This window comes from Cryptomeria japonica, chromosome 5 (genome assembly GCF_030272615.1).
Source record: "Cryptomeria japonica chromosome 5, Sugi_1.0, whole genome shotgun sequence".
NCBI classification, from domain to species: Eukaryota; Viridiplantae; Streptophyta; class Pinopsida; order Cupressales; family Cupressaceae; genus Cryptomeria; species Cryptomeria japonica.
In genome coordinates, this window is record NC_081409.1 from 558,387,145 (window position 1) to 558,412,881 (window position 25,737).

General features: G+C 39.9%; 2 protein-coding genes across 2 annotated transcripts in view; one reads left to right on the top strand and one right to left on the bottom strand.

Annotated features, from left to right (window-relative positions):
• LOC131077714 (soluble inorganic pyrophosphatase 6, chloroplastic) overlaps window positions 1-25,737 on the top strand; it is a 134,449-nt gene that overhangs the window by 59,371 nt on the left and 49,341 nt on the right. Inside the window, exon 5 of the mRNA XM_058015251.2 lies at window positions 22,664-22,762. Within this exon, the coding sequence (XP_057871234.1) occupies window positions 22,664-22,762 (99 nt within the window). The remainder of the gene's footprint in view (window positions 1-22,663; window positions 22,763-25,737) is intronic.
• On the bottom strand, window positions 9,036-9,800 carry LOC131077715 (uncharacterized). The gene is made up of 2 exons (XM_058015252.2): window positions 9,551-9,800; window positions 9,036-9,455 (listed from the first exon to the last, which is right to left on the bottom strand). Exons 1-2 carry the CDS (start codon window positions 9,796-9,798, stop codon window positions 9,215-9,217), a joined length of 489 nt encoding a protein of 162 aa, XP_057871235.2. The 5' UTR covers window positions 9,799-9,800; the 3' UTR covers window positions 9,036-9,214.

Genomic DNA, 25,737 nt, shown 5'->3' on the forward strand with positions numbered 1-25,737 from the left:
ACAAAAACAAGATCATTCAACCTCTCCACAGACAATCTATTATGCCTCTTCGAGTGGATGTGCTCGAACATGGACCAATTGCGCTCACATCCAGAAGCGTTGCATGGCTGACTCAAAATACGGATGGCAATTTTTTGAAGGTTTGGGGTTGAGGGCCCAAACGTTTGCCACCATCTATTTGAAATAACGAAAAAGAAAAAAAAATCAAACTCATTTCCAACTTTAAGGCTAGATTATAAAATAAAAAATTAAAATGCATAAGCCATAAACTTAAGAATCTTAAGTTTACATATATTTCTACCTGGCTGCAATTGTGTTCGAGCCTCTATGCACATGCTGCTTGCGAAGATTGCCCCTTCTCGATTATTATATTTATCCAGCTGGAGCGTTGTACTTGAGGCTGTGCCATCAGTAAACAACTTCTGAACCACTGTATATAGGCTTGAAGTTATCACGGAATCGAAATGCCGGATTGAGGTAATAGGCTGCTGCATGGATGGGCCTGTGAAGTTGGTTCTGCCATCTCCTATCAATAATCTCCCAAATGGGGCCATACTTATCCTCATCTCCTGCATATATGGACCTAATGGCCTCCTTGGCCCTATCCATACCCTCATATATATAGCCCATAGAGGGCTTCTCCCCATCAACAACTCGTAGGAGAACTACGAGGGGCTCAGTGACCTACACATAATGTTAAACAAAAACAATTAAGTCACAAATTAAATTAAAAAAAAAGAAAAATTGCAAAGTTAAATTGTTAATAAATTAAAATTAAATTACTAAATAGTAGATACTAAATGTTAAATTGTAATAAATTTACCTGCACGGTTTCTCCACAGGGGGTCTGTTGACGGGTATTTTGTACACAATCATACACAGAATAAAATACCCAAGGGTACCTTATCCTCTCTTGAATAAAGTCTCTGATTGCTGAAAATGTCGCAAAAAAGGATCAATCAGGATGACTCCAATGTTCTTTTATGTAGGGTCTCTACGTGTGGATAAGCACCAGTGGTCGTTGTGATTGCTGTTTCATCAAGGGGACTTACGTATCCAAAATGCGGGAACAAGATTTCCTAATACTAATGAATTCCAAAAAAAAAAATCAAAAGGGTAAGGCTTGCAAGAGATAAACTCTAATCTAATCCTAAGAATGACTCAATGTAGGCTAGACTTGGCAAGATTCTACCAACTTCAGTATTGCCAAGGAATTACAACTTTACTGAAACTGATGCGATCTTCTAAGGTGAATAATGATTTTCAAATCATCAAGAATCATAGGCACTACCATGAAGGTACATATCAATGACTCAATGATGAATGAAGGTTTATGCAATCCAAATATTTCCAGTCGACCACACAAGGCGTCCTTACAATCAGCAAGAAGCTAGTGGTTTGGAGTATGAATCTCACCAAAGATCAGGCCCAACACTTAGTCCTTCAAATTTAAATACTACTTCGACTGAGAATGATTCAAGAAAGTAAACAACCATGAAAATAGCCACAAGAATTGCAATAAAACACCATAACTTCAATATTTTATTGATCTCAAAGCCATCATAAACAACAATTGTTTGATATTCCTTCCTCAAAGCTCAATCTTGCTACAAAATAACTTGCTTCTAAAACTCTAACTATTTCTTATTGCTCTCTCTTAGTTCTATCTCTCTATCTCCATCTATATATATCAAAATGAAAATGAGTGAGGGTATATATAGCATCCTCAATTACAATGAACGGTCCAGATCAAAAGAAGATCAATGGCCGAGATTATGACACCTAAACCCTAATTAGGGTTTTATTACAAAAAGTCCCCTTTTATTGCACAACATTAAATGCATAGCCAAATATTAAATTTGGCACAAAAATCTAGGAAACATAGACCAATGACAATTAAGGTGCCACATCATCTATAACAACCTTTCTTCTAGAATCTTATTCCCTTTCCAATGCTCCTTTTTAGCATATGCAATGAATCTAGACACGATTCCTTCGATCTCAGCAATTGGAATCTCGGGAAGATTCTTCATTCGTTCCTCCAAGTGGATGACCTGATCGAAAGCCTTGAGAAGAGCAGCGTCCCATCCAGGTTCAAGTTCTTTGATCTTCTCAATCAGGAGCATGGTGGCAAACATCTGATCCCGTTGCTCATTTGTAATAACATTCTCATCTTTGCAAAAGATGACCTTGACTCTATCTTCTAATTCTTGCAAATCCACATCTGTCTCAACTGCAATCCTCCTGCCAAGAATAAGACATAATACTTCGAACACTTTGTCCTGGATCGGATGGATAATCTCTTCAATTTGATTGCATTTGTTACTGATGTCCTCAAAAAGAACTTCCTTCATCTGAAGTAAAGTTGACCATTGGAGTAAACTATGAGGTCCTCCATCTATTATCTTTTCTTGTGCCAAGACCCTCCTTGATGTTTGTCTGATTACTTGCAGGACAGGAATGATAACATCCTTAGTATGAGCAAAAGCAGCTACAGTTATCATTAGGTTGTGGATGACCTCAAGAACCTGAATAGCTCGGTGAATGGTTTGCATCATCCTTGTTGCAAATTCAATAGCAACTGTATGGGATTTGTCAATCCAAGAGCTCATAAGTTGAACCAAACTCCTGACTCTCTCTGCCTCGCCAATTGATTCAAGGGGAAGTGCCTGTGCAGGAGATACTGTTGGATCCTGACGTCTCAAAGGCTGATTGAGATGACTAAAGTAGCCTCTCCAAGCACTGACCTCTCGCTCAAGCTTCCTATTCTTTTCCATTTCTTCCCTAAGCTTGTCCTTAAGTGCCTCGAATGAATCAGTGGCATCATCCAACGTCTGCTCGGCTGTGAGTGGACCAAGCTCAAATGTCTCTACATCATATTCCTCTGCTAGGATCTCACCTTCATACTTGTCCACTGCTGGTGTAGCTATCTGCAATTTCCTGGATCCTGTCTCATCTCTGATCATCTTGGACATCTTAGTAGCCTTCCTCTTTTCTGTCACTTCCTGAGGATTTCCAACAAGGCTCTCTAAATCAATCACATTATCCTCGTCCTCGATCACAATCACCCTTGTTAGTCTCTCTTTTAACCAATCTGGAATGGCAGATCTTGTTTCTCTAACCTGTATCTCCTTAAGCAATGCTTCCTCTTCTCTGAGAGGAGATGTCACTTCGTCATCGTTCTTGTCTTCATGTAACTCATTAACTTGGAGAGAGTGGCTTGATGAACGTTGAGGTGCCTGTCCTTCTCCCTGTTTATCGTTCTGTACCATTGATTCCATAGATTCCTCCATTTCAAGTGTCCTCTTCTCCTGTCGAGAAGATGTGCCGGATGAACGATCTCTGTTGGCTTCTTGCTTCTTGTTGGAGGATTCTCTTTTCTCGGGTCTCTCTTTTCTCTTTGAGCCTCTAGGATGAGGGTTGCCTTCACTTACGCTTCGAAGGTTGCCTTCACTTGTGTTTCTGGGATTAGGATTACCTTCACTCACACTTGCTCCTCCTTCGGATGGCCTTTCCTTCAAAGTAAAAGTCATAGATATGCCTTGCTCTCTCAACTTTTGATGTTGCACATCAACCCATCTGCGAGTACAAGACAAAACTGGAGCCATCAAGGCATCTAGATCCAAAATTTCAGGTTCATTCCAATCTAGCTTCACTGCTTTGCTTTCTCGGTCATAAGATGATTGGAGATATCTACCACTGTCCTGAGCTTGGTCGGCCACTCTGTAAATTTTGCATTTCCTGATAAAGTCTAAAGGCAATCTGGAATGCATCTTTCTTTTCACTTCAAGATCATCTGAGAGATTCATCACAAAGTCCTCTACCTGAGGTTCATGTCTGTATTTCCTTCCGACTGTCTCTTCTATATACCCATAAGGATCAAAATTCTCTCTCATGGCAAAGAATGAAAATGAATATAAAGCTAACTCCTTTTCTGCATCATCCATGGCTAGAGCATTAGGACATACCTCAACTGAATTTCCTAGTATGATAGGAACAGGAACTCCATTTCCATGCCTGTGTCTGAATGCCTTTGCATACGCTGCCAACTGTCTAGTTACCTCAAGTAACACTATTCTGTCTGTCGGATATCTTGGCAACATGTAGGGAGGTGAAGGATATCCATGAACTCTAATATATGTAAACTTCTGGAATTGGATAAACCATGCACCGTACTTCTTTACAAGCTCTTGTGCATCTTGAGATAGCCGATTGTGAATCTCGCCTTGCAATGTCCTGGTGATGTTCATCGTGAAGGTATCATTGACTAACTTGTAGTTACTTCCTGGCGGATGATGCAAGTGAACATAGGAATCACAAACTCTGACTTCCCCGGGCCCTCTCCCGATCACTCATCTGTGAGGCAGTCCTGCATATTCAAAACTCCTGATCAAGGCATATATGATGTATGAACTCATGTGGAAAGACTTGGTAGCCTTCAGTCTTCTTAACTGCACGTCCAAGCAATGGCTAATCATTCTAGCCCAATGAATTGTTCCTTTTCCTTGAACTATCACTTGGATGAAGTAGAACATCCACTTCTCAAAATAGAAGGCTTGAGGAGCCCCTGTAACTCGGTTGAGTAATGTTATCAAATCTCTGTACTCCTCCTGGAAGTCGATCCTATGTGGTGTGTTCGGAATCTTGCTCAGGCGAGGACGACTCTTGAGTAACCAATTCTTGTTGATGATGCTCAAGCAAGTGTCTGGATCATCTTCATACATGGACCTGGCTCCTTCTAAGCTTTTATAAATCATATCTTTATGTTCTGGCAGGTGAAGAGCTTCACTGATAGCCTCCTCTGAAAGATAAGCAAAAGTGTCTCCCTCCTTGGACACTATCAATCTGGACTGTGGATCATAATGGCGAGCACACTCGATCATCAACTCATGGCACTGGATTGCTGGAGGGAAGCCGGCCGCCTTGATAATGCCACTTTCAATTATTCTCCTTGCGACAGGTGATGGCTTGCCAATGTAAGGGACCTCTCGAAACTTCTTCGTACTGAAGTTTCCCAAGTTGGTATCTCCAATGTTGCTCCACTTCGACACGATCTTGGTCTCCAATTCTTCGTTCTTCCGATCTTCCTTCATGAGGGCTGGACGACTGGTAGATGCTCCTACCTTCGGGGTCGCCATCGTGACACCTACACAACATTTCATAATGAGTAATGGATTTTGCAATATAGAAATATAGATTAGATTAAAGATAGAATTTAGGAAACTTCATGATAAGTCTTTGAGTTATCATTTCCTAAATACGATTGAGCTACTTGAAATTCAAAATTTCAAAAATTGAGACTAGGACGATTGAAATTCAAAATTTGAACAAGGGAACTTCGCCATACCTCACTTTGAGAGCTAACTCTAACAAAAGGATGCAAAATTAGGAAATTCGCCTAGGCAAAATCGAAGTTTGAAGTATTCAACGTGAGCTTCCTCTAGCAAATACGCCTCTTTTATCAACTTCACCACCCTTGGGGTCTTCAACGCCTTAAGGGAAAATTCGCTCCACCATAAACAAAGTTCGCACTCCTCTTGATGAGATCTCGCACTTCCTTATTCGCCTCTCCAAATCGCATGCAACGATGATTGAATGATGGTTTAAAATGCTTGAAAGTACCTTCATTATATAGGCGCTTACCTCTTTGCAATCCCTTATAGGCCGACTTGGAAATAAGGCAAATAATAACAAAATTTAAATAAAAAGAGGATGCCGACTTTTGTAAAAACATTAAAATAAAACCCAAGCGCTCTCTTTTTATTTAATTTAATAATTAATTAATTTTAATGCCTTTGTATTTAATAATTTCGATTTTTAAAAAGGCTAAATTAATCATTAAATGCCTCATGCGCTATTTTTAAATGCTAATTAAATATTTCAAGTTTTATCGATTTTTAGCATTTAATGCATTTCGAAAATATTGGCACCAAAATATGAGAGATGTTTGGGATACTAACCACATCGCTCTGGTCCCTGGGAGAGGGACAGGAGCGATCATGCATTTTTGATTGATTTTCACGTTCAAAGTCACTTCCTTTACGTCCAAACTGGAATCTTCATTCGTAACTTGGAGCTTGATCGATTCAATTTTTTGAAATGAATGCATCTTAGACCATTTTCGCCCTGGTCCCTTGGTGAGGGACAGGAGCGATTTTTGCTTTTACTCCTTGGTCCTTGCTTTTTAAATCGCCAAATCAACTTGCGAGGTAGGCAATGATCATCCTTGTTTGTTCTACGCATGCCAATCTTGTCCTTTGCAAAGCAAACTTGATTTTTGGAGATTTTCGCCCTGGTCCTGGACTGAGGGACAGGAGCGAATTTTGCATTTTAGCTCAAAATTGTCGAGTCTTGGGGTCCATTCCTTGTTTATCATCATCGAGAGGCACTCCTTACTTTGCACAATTCTTGCCTTGGCGTGATTCTGGAGGGAGATATTTGATTTCATAGAAATCGCTCTGGTCCTTGACTGAAGGACAGGAGCGAACTTGCATTTATGGCACAAAATTGTTGATCTCTGACGTTAACTCCTTGTTCATCATCTTCCAAAAGATATCTGGGATCTTGCATGACCTCGCCTTGACGTAGTTTTTGAAGGAAATGGCCAGTTTAATAGAAATCGCCCTGGTCCTCCAGTGAAGGACAGGAGCGAACTTTTGTTCCTTGTGCTAATCCTTGATCATATCAACTTTCAATTGCTTTCAAAATGTAAAATAGTGTCTCTTACTCCTTCTTGAACGTTTGAAATGGAAGTGACACCTCAAAATTGGACACACTTGCATATTTCGCTCTAGTCCCTTGGAGAGGGACAAGAGCGCCTTAGTCATTTCTCATCACTTTTCGTGGTCTCTGTAACTTTGCTTTCCTTCGAAGCACCTCCAACATCTTCGCCACCTTGTGCCTTGGCTTGGATCCGACCAAACTTGGAAGGGACGACTTGATAATCTATATTTCGCCCTGGTCCCTGGCAGAGGGACAGGAGCGATTTTGCATTTATAGGCTAAATCATTCATTGCCAACGTTTAAAACTATCTTCAATGGATTCATTATGCTTCCCTTCACTTATCTCCAACATAGAACTTGTTCTAACTTTGTGGGAAATTTGCCTTATAAGGAAATCGCTCTGGTCCCTTGGAGAGGGATAGGAGTGCCTAGGACAAAATAGGTTTCACTTGTGCTTTGCAATCTTCAAAATTATCTTCAATAGAGTGGTTACGCCTTCTTTCATTTGCCTCAAACTTAAAATTCACTTCACCTTCGCCAAAAACTTGTCCTTTTGAGAAAATCGCTCTGGTCCCTTGGAGAGGGATAGGAGCTTCATTTGAAAATCGCCCTGGTCCCTGGGAGAGGGACAGGAGCGAACTTGACTTCTTGGTGGATTTTCCCCTTCATGGTGCATTCAAATTATATTCAACGAGTAAAATGTACCTTCCTTGTTCTTCTCAAATCAAGAAATCATTCAAATCTTGTAAGAATAAGGCAAACTTGGATTTCAAGCTCTGGTCCTTCAGTGAGGGACAGGAGCGATTTTGTCATTTTAGCACATTTCCTTGTTTGCAAATTACTTCAAATTATATTCAATGGACAAAGGACTCCCTCCTTAATCTCTTCCAATCCAAAAATCGTCTTGGTCCTGCAAGGATAGTGTAACTTTGAGAAACAAGCTCCGGTCCTTCAGTGAGGGACAGGAGCGATTTTTGTCCTTGAGGTCAAAATCTCAACTTTTCATTGCAAACGGCTAAATCCTGGCGTTCCATCATGTTGATTTCACCTTCCATTGCGTCCTTGACGCTTCAATTTGATCAAAATGAGGTCAAAAATGGTCTAAGTAAGTCATTTCGCCCTGGTCCCTGACTGAGGGACAGGAGCGATTTGACTTTAAACTTTAAAAATTTGCCATTTTGAGTCTCAAATCTTCTAAATCTTCAATTATTGCATCTCCTGGCGACCCTGCACAAGACAAATGAAGCAAGTCAATAACCCAGACGCATAAAATACCAATTTCGCCCTAGTCCCTGGCTGAGGGACAGGAGCGATTTTACCTCTATAGGCCAAAATATCAAGAATTTAGGCTCTCAGTCACTTCACAAGGCAAAATTAGGTTATCTCCAAGGCGAAGGATCAATTATCAAACTTTCCAAAATTTGGTCAAAAATTCAATCAAACAAAATTTCAAAATTCCATCATCAACACTTAGGCAAAATTTGGACTTGCTTTCAAAATTCCGACTGAATCTAGACAGATTCACTTGACCCCTTGACAGATTCACCCTATTCCAAAATTGCAATCCATACGAGGATGCTCAATAACCTTCAAAATTGACTGGACTGCGGCTTGAAAATATCAAAAAAAAGAAACCCTAAGGCTTAGCCCTAGTCCAGACGACTCACTCACTTCCCAAAAACCCTAAAAAGCAGAGAGAAGAACAAGGCAAAACTGAGCAAAAAGAGGGGGTCCCCATTTTAATGGGGCGATGTGTGAAATGGTCACAACAGGGTCCAAAAACCTGGCTCATCAAAAATGCAATTTACCACATCTATCCCTGCAGTGGTCATAGCATAGGATGAGGAAGTCCACTCCTCACCAACAAACATACGCTTCAAAGCCGCCTTTGATTTTATCAAGGATTTCAGTGTGAGGAAGATTGAGGCAAACCTCGTGATACCAGGACGAGCCAACTCCTTTTGCCCCGTGTATTGCCTCATAATGCTAAGGACCAATGCATGATTGTAGATAAACTTGCTGATATTTTTGGCCCTTTCAACTATTGATTTCACCCATTCAAGCTTACCAATATCCTCCAACATGAGGTCAAGGCAATGGGCCGCACAAGGAGACCAAAATTTTTTCGGGTGCCTCTCCATCAAAAGTTTACCTGCAGCAATTTTAAGTTAATTAGAAATTTTGATGTGTTAAGAAAATTTTAAATAATCATAGATGCCTCTCCATCAAGACTTGAAAAGTTCAAAATTTACCTGCAACAACATAACTTGCTACATTATCTGTCACCACCTCCACCACATTTTCTTCCCCCACCTCTTGTATGACTTCCTCAATAGCCTCACATAAGTATGTGGCATTTTTCACATGTGAGGAAGCATCAATAGACTTCAAGAACATGGTGGATCCTGAAAATAGAGTTTCAAACTTTCAACAAATCAAAATTTAATTTATTCAATGCATTTAGGGAAGTACAAATTAGAATGAATCATGATCAATCACCTCCACAGGAAACAAGAAAATTTATGAGTGTTCTATTCCTCCTATCCATCCAACCATCTGTCATGATGGTGCAACCCTTTTGGCTCCAAGACTGTCGGTGGTCCTCTAGCTCAACTTTCATATCCTCAACCATTTGTAACAAGAGGGGGCCACTTAACTCAGCATCGGTAGGGGCTTTAAACCCCGCACCACAAATGGTTATGGAATCTACCATGCCTTGCCAATAAGGAGACCTGTCACAAATAGATTATGATTAGACAAAGTAGAGTTCAACTTCAAACTATAAATTTACTTTTAAACTTAAAACAATCAAATCAAAAAGAATTACCTGGCTGCAATAAATGGAATGTTGCAAAAGTACCAAAACTTGCAAATTTGTTTTCTTGCAGCATCATGAACCTCCTTGTTCCAACCCATGCTCTCAAGCGAGGGTTGTGCCCCAGGAGTACTACGCGGCACAAAATAACTATCCAACCTGGATTTCCGAACTCTAGGGCCAAAGGTAATAGTGCCACTAGGAGGAGTAGAAGTAGAAGCACTAGCACTAGCAGAAGCACTAGGGCGAAAGGGAGGCATGGAAGAACCCTCTCCAACACAGCCTACAGATGTGGATGTGGATGCGGATGCGGATGCGGATGTGGGTGCAGGGGAGTCAATAGCACTTAACTCTTCCAATTGCCTCTTCTTAGTTAACTTTTCTTGTTCATGTGTTTCTAATTGGACATAATAGAAACGTTTTGCCTTAGGAGTTTGTAATTTGCATACCTCAATATCATGGCCAGGTATGCTGGCAATATGGTATTTAAATCTATTGATGCCACCAAAATTAATTTCTTTACAAAAAAAACATTTTGTTTGATTTTTTTGTCTGCCAATAAAGTCTTCAGTATATTTCCAAGCCTCATCCTTTTTAGGCATTGTGAAAAATGAATGTTTTTTAAACGTGAAGGCTGCTGCAATAAGAAAATTTAATAAAGTTATAAACTAATAGAAAAAATCAGCAAACCCTACTTTTAAAAAAAATAAAATTGTAAATACATGTTTACAATTTTTTTCTAAAAAAATGTAGGGTTTGCACTTTGCTATTATTCTACTTCTCTCATTGAAATTAAGCTAAAAAAATAAAAACATTCAAGATTTGGAAAGTTAACTGTTAAACTAAAAAAAAATTAACAAACAAATGAAAAAAATCCATTAACATACCTAAAAAAACCAGCAAAATCTACCTTACATCTTTCAAATGAGTTGAGAAGTCTTGCTTTGGACTCCTTGATGCTCTCAATGCAAGCCTATGGCCTCCCCAATGTGATTTGTGGTCTCCTTGATGCTCTTCTTCCTTGCTGGTTGCAAACCTATGGCCTCTTGTTTTTCTTCCTCTCTCTCACTTTTCCTCTCTTCTTCTCACAACTAACAATTAGAAGACCTTTTAGGGTTATATGAAAGAGAGTTAAAAAAAAACAAATGAAAAAGCTTTTATTTTTTATGTTTTTTAAAATCGAAATTGCCCATTCGCGCGGCCGAGTCCGTGAGTCAGGCGAGTTTTGCCCAAAACTCGCCGAGTCCGAGCCGTGAGTCAGCAAAACTCGCCGAGCTTGGCTCGACTCGCCAACTCGCGGCGAGTCTGGGAACTCTGGATAGAACACTTAGTATTTTATTCTTTGTTGGAGAGTGTCACAAAACACCCATCAACAGTGTCCCCACCATTTTTTGACATGTTCTCATACTAGGGATGTTTTGGGGACTTGGGATGCCTCAAATATGTCTCCCTACCGTCCCCAATATATTTTTTTTGGCCTTAACGTCCTGTAAATGTGGGGACTTCTTGGGGACAATTGGATTCTCAAGATAGCTGGGGATGTCAATGATGTCCTCTAACCATCCCGGAGACAGACAACCATCCCTTTGCAATTGCACTCAAATTTTTTAATAAACAAGCCCCATAATATATTAAAATATATTTTATTGTTCTTTTGTGGTTCTCCACATCACCCTCAGCACTGTATGAAAGATTTTGATCTGTGAAACAATAGATTTTCAAGCTTCTTTATGGTATGACTGTCACATGTTGTTAGGGTTGACTTTTCAAAATTTGAAAGCATTTATCAGCCATTTCAGTTGGTAAAATAGCAGGTTTTCAAACTAAAATCAGGCAAAACAATACTTAGGATTTCAAGCTCCATTTGTACCTCTCAAGGCGGTGTTTCAATCCCAAGATAGTGATTTTCTATCTCTGAAAACAACAGTTTTTAGTTGTTTGCAGTCATGAAATTGCAAGTTTGCAACATGTAATGGTAAAGGTTTCAGTCTTATTGAGGCAGCCTCCTTACCAATCACATTACGAAGTCAAGAACTTGTCACTTGTGTCAACCACTTCAATTTGAGAGAAGGGAGATAGGCTCATTGATTGCACAAGTTCTTTGCAAGTTCAGGAGTAGCAACATATTTTCTCTGTTTTTGTCATTTTGTAGGTGGAACTTGCAGCCTATGGGCATTTGTTGTGAATTTTATGTATTAAAGATCTATATGTATATGATGAATGCCTTATTAATGTTACTATATGAATATTTAAATAATGAATGCCTTATCAATGTTATTATATGAATATTTAAAATTTCCCAATTTTTTAGTAGCTGTTTTCTTTGCCATCCCTTGCCGTCCTTTAAAATGGCCTCCAAAAGTCCGTCCCCAAAATGCATCCCCATGCCCTCTATCATCCCTGTCCTAGAAACTTGGTGGATCATAGGAACTTTGCAACCAATGAGCTTGTCATGTCCCCTCCTTGATCGTTATATATATATATATATATATATTTTAAATGAAACAATTATTATTAATTAATGTAATAATTTTTTTTTTGATCGATAACATTATGTAATATATTGCTTAAAATAGAAAAGTTTTACATCCGAAGAGCAGATAAAATTCCTGCGACACTATGGGGACACGCCCCTACTACAAAAAGGAACCCGACAAGACTCCAACCCACCATGGCCAACAACCACAAAAAAGGCCACATACATACACAAGAACCACAAACTAGGCCCCGAACAACCCATAAAACCTAGCTACGAAACCACCCCAATGCCTCTTCTCTTGAAAAATTGGGGATACCCCTGCTGGGTCCTGCCTCCTGTGTCGCGCTTCCTCCATCTGGCACTGTTCCTGGCCTGCTACCACACAGAGACCCTCGCTCCACCACCTTCGCCATTTTCTTTGGGATTTGATGTCTAACCAATGGCCTCCCATCCACATCCAGCAGGGCCTCAAACCGAATGGGAGTCACCTTCCCACGGATCTTCACTCGCTCGGTCGGCCCCAATTTGCGCACAAAAACCACAATCTCGTCCCAAGCTTTCCTTGCATCCTCCACCTGCAATTCTACCAGCCGGGAAGCCAACCAGATGACAAAAGGTTGCAGCACCCAATATCCACTCCAATCCTCCTCCGCGGGCCTTCCACTAACTTCAGCCCCTCGTCAATGACAGCTCGGGCCACCACATCTTGCAAACCACCCGCCCATTTGGGTCTTAACACCAGGGAGGTAATCCGTTGCACTTCCTCCACCGACTTTCCCACCTGCAAGGCCAAGGCAGCAAAAAGCGACGAAATGTCAAGGTTGGTTCTCGGCCGCCAATCAAGCGTCAGGAATTCCTCTCCAAACATCAACCTCACTGCATTCCAGAAATCATCTCCATCCACTCTGAAGACGTTCGTCAGCCTAATCCTCGAGATCAGCCCACAAAACGCAGGCAATTGCCCATCCGACAACAAAGAAAAATTTGCTTCCATTCTTTCACGCTACTGCACAGAAGAAACCTTGAATACTCTGCCTACCACCATTCAGCCACCACAAAATGCCAGGAATCGAAACTCAAAGGCCTTTAAAATCCACCTCCATCACATGTCATGATTATTCCACACGCCTCGTAGAAAACTAAGCATCATTGCCAGCCACTCACACCGATCGCCTCCATCATCATCCATCACCGCAAGGCCACTTGCAGTAGCATCGTGGATCACACACCACGAGGATCTTTAATACCCATAGGACCATGGCAACAAATGGTCACTTCAAATCGAGCTCGGGTTCACTTTTCTATGATAAGCCATCTAACCAAATTCAAAATCAAGAGGACTAAAATTTCTAAAGTCCTTGAACAAACTAAACTTATTTTCCAAGGAGCCATTCGCTCCCACATTTGAAAGTTTGTCAGCTTCCAAGTTTGCTTCCCGGAGGACATGAGTCACCTTAAAATCTTCAAAACCGCTCAACAGAAGTTGCATTCTTCGAACCTGCTTGTCTAAATGCCACGCCTCCATTCGACCTCGAGCAATCCCATTCACCACAACCTGAGAGTCCCCTTCCAAATGAAGTTTCTTTACTCCCAGTTTCCCAGCCATTAGGATAGCTTCTAACGCTGCTTGACACTCAGCAACGTTGTTTGACCCATCCACCAATCTCTTAGCACCAATGGCCAAAGTATTGCCCCGATCGTCGCGAGCAATCACCCCAACACCAGAAACCCCTGGGTTGCCCCTCGAAGCGCCATCAAAATTAATCTTAATCCACCCCTTTTCAGGCGGAGTCCACACAGGGATTGATAGACCCTGACTCTAAAGATTAGCCCTCAGAAGCCCATTAACAGGCCTGAACTTAACCGAAGGCCAGCTTGACAAAATACCAGCATCAAACTGAGTGAAAGGAATCTTAACTAAATTCACATGAGAAGCAACATTAGAAACCAGTTCTGAAATGGCCCTGTCCAATCGGATCAAAAAGCGCTTTCTATTTTCCGCTTTTCCTTCAAACACTCTTCGATTTCGTTCCTTCCAAAGTTCCCATAAAACGGTAGAGGGCAAAATCTTCCAAATGGCGGCAAAGATAGAAGTCTTACCCAAAACCGGCCAAGATTCCAACCATTCGCACAAGTTCCCTGCCATGGGGTCCTTCCAATTCAATCTCTGCAACCCAAAAAGCCACGCTTCTTGAGCAAACTCACAGTTGAGCAGAAGATGGTCCACATCCTCCTCCGCCTTTTCACAGAGCACACAACGGAATGGACCAGCAAACCCCATCTTCCTTAGACGATCTCTAGAAAGAATCCGCCTATTTCCAGCAAGCCAGGAAAAGGCCCCTGCTTTCGGTAGACACACATTGTTCCAGCACACCTTAGCTTCCCACTCCTTCGTCCTGTCTTCACTCTCCAAAAGAGAGACCCCCACTTTCACAGAGTAGCAGCCACTCTTGGCCCCACACCAGACTATTTCATCCTCCTCCCTTGAAAACGAAACTTCACGGTTTTCCAGGATCTTGCTCAGATATCTTTCCTCCTCCGCCCCCAAATTTAACTCCCGAGGATCCTTCCACCTTCAATGCTGTCCCAACAAAGGCATATCTTGTGATAAAAAGTCGCTCACCTTTGAGCCCCAAACCTGACTAGTCTTTAAAACGATTTGCTTGGGGGCCTGAGACTCTAAAGATGGATGTCCATCCCAGGAATCCTGCCAAAAGCTCGCCTTTCGCCCATCACCAATACGCCAAGATAGGTGATTTGTGATCAGGCTCCTGCAGCTCACCACAAAGTTCCACAAAGCAGACCCTCTCAAGGGATCTTCAACCGTTAGAATCCTTTCCTTTTCCCTACTATCCAAATATTTAGCTTGAAGAATTCTGACCCACCTCTGCTCCGGTTTACTATACATCTACCACACCAACTTCGCCTCCATGGCCTCATGAATAAGTCTCCAATCGCGGAGCCCCGCCCCTCCACCTCCTTTGGGTTTACAAACTCTGTCCCAAGCCATGAGTGGAATTTTGTCCTGTTCTTGATTTCCATTCCACAAAAACTTTCTCATCTTCTGCTGCATACTCTTAATGATCGAACTTGGGAGTTTAAAACCGGCCATAGGGAAGATAGGCATAGCCGAGATAACTGACTTCAGCATTAGAAGACGACCAACCAAAGAAAGCCACTTGCTCTTCCAACCCTCCATCTTTGATTTGCAACCATCTAGCAACCCTTTCCAAACGTTTGTCTTACCTGCTCCAGAAAAGAGCGGCATACCAAGGAACTTGCCAGGCAGTTGACCAATCTTTATCCCAAACAATCTAGCAATAGCTCTCTGAGACCAATGTTCCGTGTGGAAGAAAAAGATCTCCGATTTGAGCCAATTTATTTCCTGACCAGTGGCCCAACTAAATCTGTTCAACACTTTCTTCATAACCGAAGCCTCGTGCATAGAAGCAACACCGAAAAGACAGTTGTCATTAGCAAACTGAGAATGAGTTGTGGAGTCCACCCCTCAAGCAATCTCAATACCCTTCCACAACCCATGCGCTCTCTTGTGAGCAATCGACCGTCCAAGGACTTCAGCCAACAAAATAAAGAGAAAGGGGGAAATTGGATCCCCTTGCCGAATACCCCGAGACGTTGAAAAGAAGCCTTGAGGGCTGCCATTAACTAAAATCGAAGCTGAAAACTGCATAATCATACTAGAAATCCACTTGATCCAAGACTTACCAAAACCAAACCTTTCCAGCACAGCCACTAGGAAAGACCTATCCACCCTATTGTAGGCTTTTCGAATATCAAGCTTCGGGATCATTCTTCTCTGTCTACCCTTCATAGCCGTGTGAATAGCCTCATGGGCCACAATCACCCCATCTACAATATTCCTTCCAGGAGTAAAACCACTCTGTTCGCAAGAGATCAGCTTATCTAAAATTAACTTGAGCCTATTAGCAGCGACTTTTGTGATGATTTTGTAGATGGTGTTGCACAATGAAATAGGACGGAACTCCTCCATCCCTTCCGACTTGGCCTTCTTAGGGATGAGCGCCACCAGAGTGCAATTGAATTCCTTCAAAACAAAGCCTCTGGACCTTGACTCTTCAACCACAGCTAACAAATCCTCACCAAGCTCATCCCAGAAGAACTGAAAAAAGAATGCCTGGAACCCGTCTGGTCCTGGCGCTTTCTCCCCACCTAAACCAAAAACAGTAGATTTGACTTCCTTCAACGAAACTGGTTCCTCAAGCATGATATTGTCCTCCCTCGAAACTAAGGGAGGGATTAACTCCAAAAGCTCGGTCTGCACGCCCGACTAAGCAACCCCACTTCTCCTCCATAGATTTTCGAAGAAGTCTACAACCTCTTTGCTTATTCGGTCTGAGTCTTCAGTGATCGTACCATCCGCGAGTCGCAGGGAGAGAATTCTATTAAGACTTCGCCTTGCTTTCACCGAACTGTGAAAGAATTTTGTTTTTCTATCTCCAGCTTTAAGCCAGTGTTCTCGCGACTTCTGTTTCCAGTAAATCTCCTCCCTCTGCAAAACTTCTCCATATTTGCTAAGCAGATCTTTCTCTGTGAGGAAGTCCACTTCATCCATCCCTTCCGCCAAGACTTTCGCATTCAAAGCCCCCAAATCTCCTTCAAGCCTTCTCTTTTCATCAAAGATATTGCCAAACACCTCCCTATTCCATGATTTTAGTTTCTGTTTCGCAAAGCTAAGCTTCTTGGAAAACTGAAAGGCCAAGAAACCTTCCACCACTGGGGCCTCCTTCCACCACCCAACTACACAATCTCTAAAACTCGGTTCCCTCATCCACATCTTTTCCACCTTGAAGGGACACCGAATTGGTACTACATCTTTCCGCACAACCAAGGAGACCGGGAAATGATCCGAACCTGAAATAGCTAAAACCCCAGCCTCAAAAACCAAAGGGGCTAAATTCCAATCCCCTGCAAGGAAGAATCTATCAAGTTTCTCAGCAATATTGGAAAATCCCCTTCGTCTGTTAGTCCATGTAAAGATCCCACCTTTAGCTGCCACTTCAAACAGAGCATTAGCATTAACAAAAGATTGAAAGTCCGATTGCGACCTGCACAACCTCCTCACCCCTCCACGTTTATTTGAGAAATAAAGGATGGCATTGAAGTCCCCGGCAACAATAGTTAAAGACGGACTCACTTCCTCTAAACGCTTAGAGATATCCTCCCATAATCTGCACTTATCCATAGCCAAAGTCGGCCCATAGACATTAAAAAGAAAACAAGAAAAAATCATGGTCTTCGAATTCACCTTTACCATCTGCCAATGTTTAGAACATGAAACAACATCCACTTGAACAGCCAATGGATTCCACAAAATGCCAAGGCCACCTGATGCCCCTTCTGAATCCACAAAAGCTCCAGACCACCTCTACCTTACCCCAAAAATACAAGCAGCTGCATCACGACCCAACTTTGTTTCCTGAATGCAAATAACTTCCGGCTTAGCCTGATCAAAACCTCTTTTGATCAGATGTCTCTTGTCAGGGGCATTGCAACCCCTGACATTCCAGGTTAGGAACTTCATTGCTATCCAGGAGAGAATAAGTCTCTCTCGGTTCTAAGTAGCCTTGTCTGTCCCTTCATGTTGCCTGCTTCCTCGAGCAACTTCTGCCTATTCTTCCTTCCTCTCAAGTTCCCTTTGGACTTAGTGGGATTTGATTTGGTTTGTTTAATGGTCCTAACCTCTGTCTCCCCTATTTCTGCAGATAGTCCCAAAGAATCATCACTAAATCCGTCGTCCTCCTCAGACTCCAGCTCTGCTGATGATCCATCCACCTTAGCTAGGGACATGTGGATGTCCTTGAAACTGATTGCTTTTCCATCCACACTCCCAACCAAATCCTCAGAAACAAACGGGGACTCTGCAATCAAACCCGTCCCTTGCCCCTTCAACCCATCCGCCGAGGTGTTGTAGAACCTATGCTGGGTTGGAAAACCCCCACCGACTGCACAATCCTTTAAAGCGGGCCCAATCACAGCCTCCATCGGCTTTCCTTCTAGATGAAAACAAACACCCCCACCATTTCCAAAACAATCTTGACCCACTTTCTCCCCAACCAGACATTCTCCTTGAATCTGAGAAAACTCCGCCGCAAACTCACCCAGACCGCCAAACACCATCTCAATAGACTTTACTCCAGCCAAACCAGAGGCCTTCTGCGGCATTTCCTGACCTAGACAAGAGTCATCTGGTACTCCCATCCCCTCTGGAATATCTGAGCTGTGCCGAAGAACCCCATCCCTTGCAACCGCCAGAACAAAACTCAGGTTGATCTCATGGATGCCCATGCTCTGCTCAGAGGCTGAGCCTGCTAACAGCTGCTCCTCTAGCACACGATCTGCCCTTCCTTTCCCCTTCTGCCCGGACAAGCAATCACGGTCCTCATGACCCCATTCTTTGCAGGACTTACATTTGACCATGATTTCTTCTATTTCTATTTCTTGTCTCCATAAACCCTCTGGAGATCTAATATCCACAACCTTCGGGAGCCCTGGATGAGGCTTCCACATAACACAGATTCGTGCATATATGCATGAATTAAGTTTGTCGACCGCTTCATCTGACTTGATGAATCTCCCTATTTTCTCACCTATACTCTTAAAAACTTCCTCCTTCCAGTATTCATGCGGGAGATTATACAATCTTATCCAAACAGGAATTTCCTCAATAGTGGCTTGTCTAGGGTCAAAATTAGGGGTCCAATCCTTAATAAAAAAACCCACTCCCGACATTAAAAAAGGCCCCGATTCCATCAATGCATTCTTCTCCTCAGCTGTCCCAGCAATGATAAGAAAAAACCCATCAATATTCTTGAAAGATTCAAATAAAGAAATAAATTAATGTTATATGATAAACATAATTTATATATATTATAAATATAATTTACATATTTGTAAACACAATTTATATATGAGGCTTAGGCCATCGTTAAAGGAACATATCTAATTACTATCAAAGTATCGCTACTCAGCAAAGAGAATTGACTTGAGGTACAAGTCGAGTAATTAAATAATTAGTCATAACTATTAATAAGACAGCAACCTATTGGTAACAATGATGAAGATTGATGCTAGCGTTTATAAAAGTAGACTAATTATTATCATTTGTATAACAATACCGATTCGCTATGCTTTTTAAGAGACCCGATCTGTAAGAGATATGTCTCTTCAATATTCAAGGGGTGCAATCCCTTCGATATTGCAAGGTACATAAGGAGTTGAAACTATTCCAGGAAGGGATATAGAGGGAGTAGTTTTATTTTCCTTCATTCTGATCTTTATTGGATTATCGTAGTAGAGCTTTGTCCAAAAGACAAGAATCAGATCGCTTATATATACTTTGTAGACCTAAGAAACGGGGTCCACTTTTGATTAAATAACCATATAGCCTGAGTATAAAGATTCGATTAGAATAGCAAATATAATAATCACATAGGCACTAAGGAAAATATCGGAAGTTTAAATAGTACGTTCCAGCTTAGGCCATCGTGTTCATCATAAAGGATAGTGTTCCAGGCATTCAAACGAAGAACAGTTAGGACAGGCAGTAAAAATCCTTGCTCTTGGTGATGGCTTAATGTCTATGCTTAATATACGAAGTCTGATAATATTTTTTATGCAGAATTTAATATTACTATAGACTGCAATATGTATGACAGTCATTCCTAATATCATATGTAGTGGCAGACCAGATCTGACGCATGTCAGATCCGTCTGCCCTTACAACCATTAAAAATAATTAATACCTTTAGGCAATAAGGTTTTAATAATTTATATAATAGAACTGAATATGATATAAGAAAGAGAATTATATGAAGACAGTGGAATAAATCAGATAATATATATATAAAATCTATACACCAGACTGAAGACTAACCTATAAGAAGATCATATGTAGCGAGAATTTATAACATTGAGACATGCATGTCAAGGATTAAATCAAGGGAAGTTATCAAGATAGGCTCTATCTCTCAAACTAGTCTTAGGATCTTAAGTTTAATATTATAATGAATAGTACTCAGTTTTGATAAAATTATATTTATTGATATTTATAACTCTCACATTAAGTTAGAATTGTTATCCCAAGACCAAATTAGGTAAATCCCAAAAGGGGACATTACAGAGCTTCCTTGTTGGAGGCAACTTTACTAAATCCCAAGACTCGCTCTTATCCAAAGTTGACATTTAATTATCCATGGCCTAATTCCAGGACTAATGTTTCTTTGATTCAAATGCCTCCTTCACAAACCTGGGATCATCATTATTTGCAGGTAATGCAAAAATACGGATCTACTCAAGAGGGGCATGAGATTCTTCCTCTTCTAATTCATCTTTTGGATCACTTTCCTCTATAGGTCCATCTTGACCCTCAGGTTCATCTTTAGATGCAGATTCATCATCCTTGGTCTCAAACTACACCTTTTTTCTCTTCTTGTCTTGGAGATTCTCTGATCTCCTTGAAGGTATTGTTTTGACTATAAATTATCTTCTTAGTCATTGGATTCTAATGCTTGTACCTTTTCACACTATCACTATAGCTGATTAAGATACACTTCTTTTCTTTATGGTCCAACTTATAGCTTTTGTCCTTAGTGACATGAAAATATGCATCACAACCTCTCTAATATGCCCAAGAGCCAAAGAGAGAGGTTCTGGTCCATCCAAACTTCTTGCGAGGTTTCTTCAACAAGAGATGATGTAGGATATATATTGATCAACCAACAAGTAATTTTCATTGCTTCTGTCCAAAAAATTTGCTCTATATCAACACCATTGAGCATGTTCCTAGCCTTTTACATTAGGATTTTGTTCATTCTTTTTGCAACTCCATTCTAGTGTGGGTGTATGGAGTTGTCTTTTAACTTGCTATTCCACTATTGTAAAATTGTTCAATCTTTGTATAGAAAACCTCCACCACTATCCTCAAGATCTTTCTCTACTTCTTTTATTGGTTCTCAACAAGAGCTTTGAACTCTTTGAAGCTATTGAAAACCTCAGATTTTTGTTTGAAAAAAACACCCATGTTTTCTTGGAGAAACCATATATGAAAGAAATGTAATACAAGGATTTTCCAATTGAAGGAATTGAAAAAGGTTAAAAAATCACTATGAATTTAAAAAAAATCCTATTAACTCTAGTAGTACTAGTGGAAAAGTTAACCCAATTTCGCTTGCCAGATACACAATACTCATAGAAATTAAAATCCATGGAACAAATAGTAAAACCCCTTCCTATGCCCTTTGATTGCAATGCTCTAAGACCTTTCTCACTAATTTCTTCTATCTTCTCATGCCTTAACATTGTATTCGCAGAAGGCAATATATGGTTCTCAGTCCCAAGAACCATGGAATTGTTACATTCACTCATGATGCAAGCATCAAGTTTAAAATTTAAATAAAATTCTATAGCGAATTCCCTTTGCCAAAACCATGGCTCCATTATCCATCTTACAACAATTCTTGCTAAAGACAAGCTGCACATCTAAATCATTCATCTTAGTGGTAGAGATTAGATTTCCAAGTAAACCAAGCTTATGCAAAACACCAAAGAGAGAGTTAACTTTCCCTTCTCTGAACATCAATTTGACCTTTCCACGACCAATGATCTTGTGAGATGTATTGTCCCCTGAGAAGACTAAACCTCCATCATAACATTTATATATGAAAAACCACTCCTTGTGAAACAAATCTCCTAAGTCGATCATTCATGCATCATTACATGTTTATGTGCTTAGAGATACAAAGAACACATCTCCAACTTCTTTGTTGATGGAGTTTGTATTTGAGGGAGAGGAATCATTAGATCACTCATCTACTTTTTTCAAACTCCTCTGCTACTTGAAATGATCAATTTTACTGCAGTTCTGATTTATTAGGAGATTTTGCTTTGCCTCTGGATCTAGATCTCTTATCTCCAGTTTTGTTCTTTCCTTCTCTTTGGATATCCCTCTCACAATGAGAACATTCTTTGTAGAATTATCCATTGACTTAACCTTTCTTCTTCTGTCGTAAGACCCCAACAAGCTCTTCCAGCTTTAACTTTGCAGCTGTACTTCTAATAGCCATCACCAACCAAGTTATCCCACAAATTCAACAAAGAGAATGGCAAGGTATTGCACTTGACTTCCTCATCCATTTTTACATGTATAGATGCAGATTGACTAACAATAATGTTAAGTGCATTTTGACTAACAATAATGTTAAGTGCATTCAAGTACTTCAAGTCTCCATCATTCAATTCTTAGGGAGTATAGCTTCTTTTGTTGAAAAAGCTTGTTTCATAGACATTTTTGGAAATATTAGTTTCACATATTTGTTGTTACTAATGTGAGTGTTCAGAATCTCTTTTTGTATCCTAAAATGCTATAGCTTTTTAATATTTTTTTTGTTAAAAATTATTGATGTATATCATATACCACTAAATTTTCTTTAATGTCTTCATCAAGGGGTTAGTTACTATGTGTTTTTCAGATTGATGCAGCCATCTAAAAATGCTTCCAAAAAACAAGCTATAATGCTAGGTTTAGTTATTCTTATTTTTTGTATGTAAGCTTGATTTGTTGTTGAATTTTTATCATCCTTGTAATTGTCAAGTTTGACTTATGGCAGGGAACATTACTAGCGATACGGGATTGGTTTAGAGATTACAAGATTCCAGATGGGAAACCTGCCAATAAGTTTGGCCTTGGTAATAAGGCAGCAAACAAGGTTAGTGTGTCATTATTTCATTTCCTTACGAGTCCAAATTAAATTGTGTTTTCTGAAAAGAGGAATGTGGACAGGTCTCTCTTCTGAAGATGTGTTATGCCTTAAATCTATGGTTAGGGTTTCATATGAGATTATATTCCTATAACATTAATAGTTTCCAAGCTCCCAAATACAACTAATAATGGAATATCTGAAATAAAAAGAAGACAGTACAGATGGAGGATAGGAGCTCTGTGCTACCCAAGATGTAATTTCATTGAGCACACTGCTATCAGGACACACATATAATAAGTGGTTAAAACGATGGGTTTTAATTGTGGAGACCTAAGTTAAAATTGAAAAATAAATTGAATGAATGATTCAATAATCAGATAATCTATTCAACAATATACAAGCGTATATATAGAGATTACAAGACGACGTTCTAAATTAAGAACAAGTCGTTTAAAGTGAATTACTAAAAAGCTAAACGCTAAATAAAGCTTAAAAGCTAATTAACTAAAAAGCTAAATGACCATTAAACAAGGAACTAAATATAGGTGACTAAAACATAATTAAATATTCTAATACCCTCCCTTAATGGTCATTCTATCTACTAACTACCCTACAAAAAACACTGCAGGTCTTTTGATCACAAATGAAAAGAACACTCTGCTGCAGTGGAGACCCTTCCTGGATCTAACCTGACGTTGGGTAACCAAACTGAAACCTGAAACCATGATTTTGAGGAAAAATCGGCAAACCCTCCAAAATTGAAGATACAAATCATTATTTTTGTGGAAAAAAATGGTAAAAACCCTTGAAACGATTTTTGTGGAAAAAATCGAACAAAACCCTGAAACTTCGCATGGCAAGACACCAAACATCACGCGGTAAAACATCAGACATCATGCGGGAAAACATCAGACAACATCACGTGGTAAAATACTAGACATCACGTGGTAAAACCCTGATTTTTGAGAAAAAAATCAAGCAAAACCCTCCAATGATTTTTTATGGCGAAAAATCAAAAAACCCATTTTGCAGAAGAGTACCAACATCAAAATTGACTGCAAGATACCACGGTTGCAGATGTACGCCCTGGCAGATGCGACCCAAACTGACTGCAACAAAGCTCGATTTTGAGGAAAAAACCTTCAAACCTTGAAATAGGAACCCTCGAAAAGAGAATTTACGATTTTGAGGAGAAAATCGAAAAACCAAGAAATCTGAGGTTACAAATCATCGTTTTTGTGGAAAAAAACGGTAAAACCCAGATAATTAAAATCTTACGTGAATATCGCGGATTGCAAATTAGATAATTTTAAAGGGAAAATTATAAACCCTGCGAACAATTTTTGAGGAAAAAATCGTGAAAACCCTCCCATGATTTTTTGTGGAAAAAATCAAAAAACCGACAGACAATTTTTCAGGAAAAAATTGTGAAAACCCTAGGACCTGTAAAACGAGGTCTGGCCCAAATCAATCTGATCAAGGCAACGATATTCAAATACCGTGAGCATGCACTGTTTCCAGGTGTTGTGGCTGAGGCCATTTAACTTCTGACTGTGTTCCAACATGATGTTGGTCAAAGATGCCATCACAGAAACTGAGGTTGAACGTGGTCAACCTAGTGAAGGCACAAAGAATGAGACAAAAGATTCTGATTAAAATTCAGAATAGAAGTAGCTGCACAAAAAAATCTGAAACCTTGGAGGAGAATTCTGGCACGAATTTTAAGGCGCAAATTTCGAGGTTTGGAAGAAACCCATAAATTAAAAAATTTCTGCAAACTTAAAATAGCATAAACGATGCCCAAAAAAACAACAAAAATCCCAACGTCCACAGAAATAGTAGAAATTGCGAATTGTTTTTAAATTCCAAGGCAAATTTGCTGGCACAAAATTCAAGTCACGGAAAACGAGGCACCCAGAAAAATCTGAGACCAACCCAGAAAAGCTCTCGAAAAACCCACCAAGATTCTGAAATCAAAATGCAAATCCAACAGCTCACAAATTGAGGCACAAAAAACGATGCACCCAGAAAAATTTGACGACGACCCAGTTGAGGTCTCGAAAAACCCACCAAGAATCTGCAACTAGAATAATTTTGACTTGAATTGAAGGGTCAAAACCCTAGTTGAAAATTGCAGAAACCCTAGGAAAATTTTCAATCTGCAAAAAAAAACTCCAGGTTGCAGGCTCGGAAATCTCTAGAACCCTAAAAAAGACATGAACTGCTGCCCAACACAAAGAAATTTGCCCCGAACCAGAAACCCTTGAAACCCTCAAAAAGCCTTCAAAAAAGTAAAATCGTTTTTTTATTAAAAAAACAATAAAAAAAAATTTGGAAAATATTCTAGAAAGAAGGCCAAGAATTTTTATAAAAAAATTCGCTAAACTTTAAAGAATCCCATCGACTCGCTTTGATACCATGAAAAATAAATTGAATGAATGATTCAATAATTGGATAATCTATTCAACAATATACAAGCGTATAGATAGAGATTACAAGACGACATTCTAAATTAAGAACAAGTCGTTTAAAGTGAACTACTAAAAAGCTAAACGCTAAATAAAGCTTAAAAGCTAATTAACTAAAAAGAAAAAGCTAAATGCAAAATAAAGCTTAAAAGGTTATTTACTAAAAAGCTAAATGACCATTAAACAAGGAACTAAATATAGGTGACTAAAATATAATTAAATATTCTAATAAAAATGACACCCTTGGTCCATCAGTAAGTTATATTGTCCGAGGGATTGAGCATAATTGGTTAAAACGTTGGGTTTAATTTGTGGAGACTTAAGTTTGATTCCCAATAGGGACATCTAAAGTAGAATTCTAAGTTTTGACTCTTGGTCTTCCATATGTGATTTCTAGCGTGTGTTCTTGTAAGGAGCCTGTATTGGTCTCATGTTGATGCTTGAATGAGCAAGATATTTGTAATCGATATGCAATTAAAAGAAATGCAAATATATGATATTTTATATTTCAAT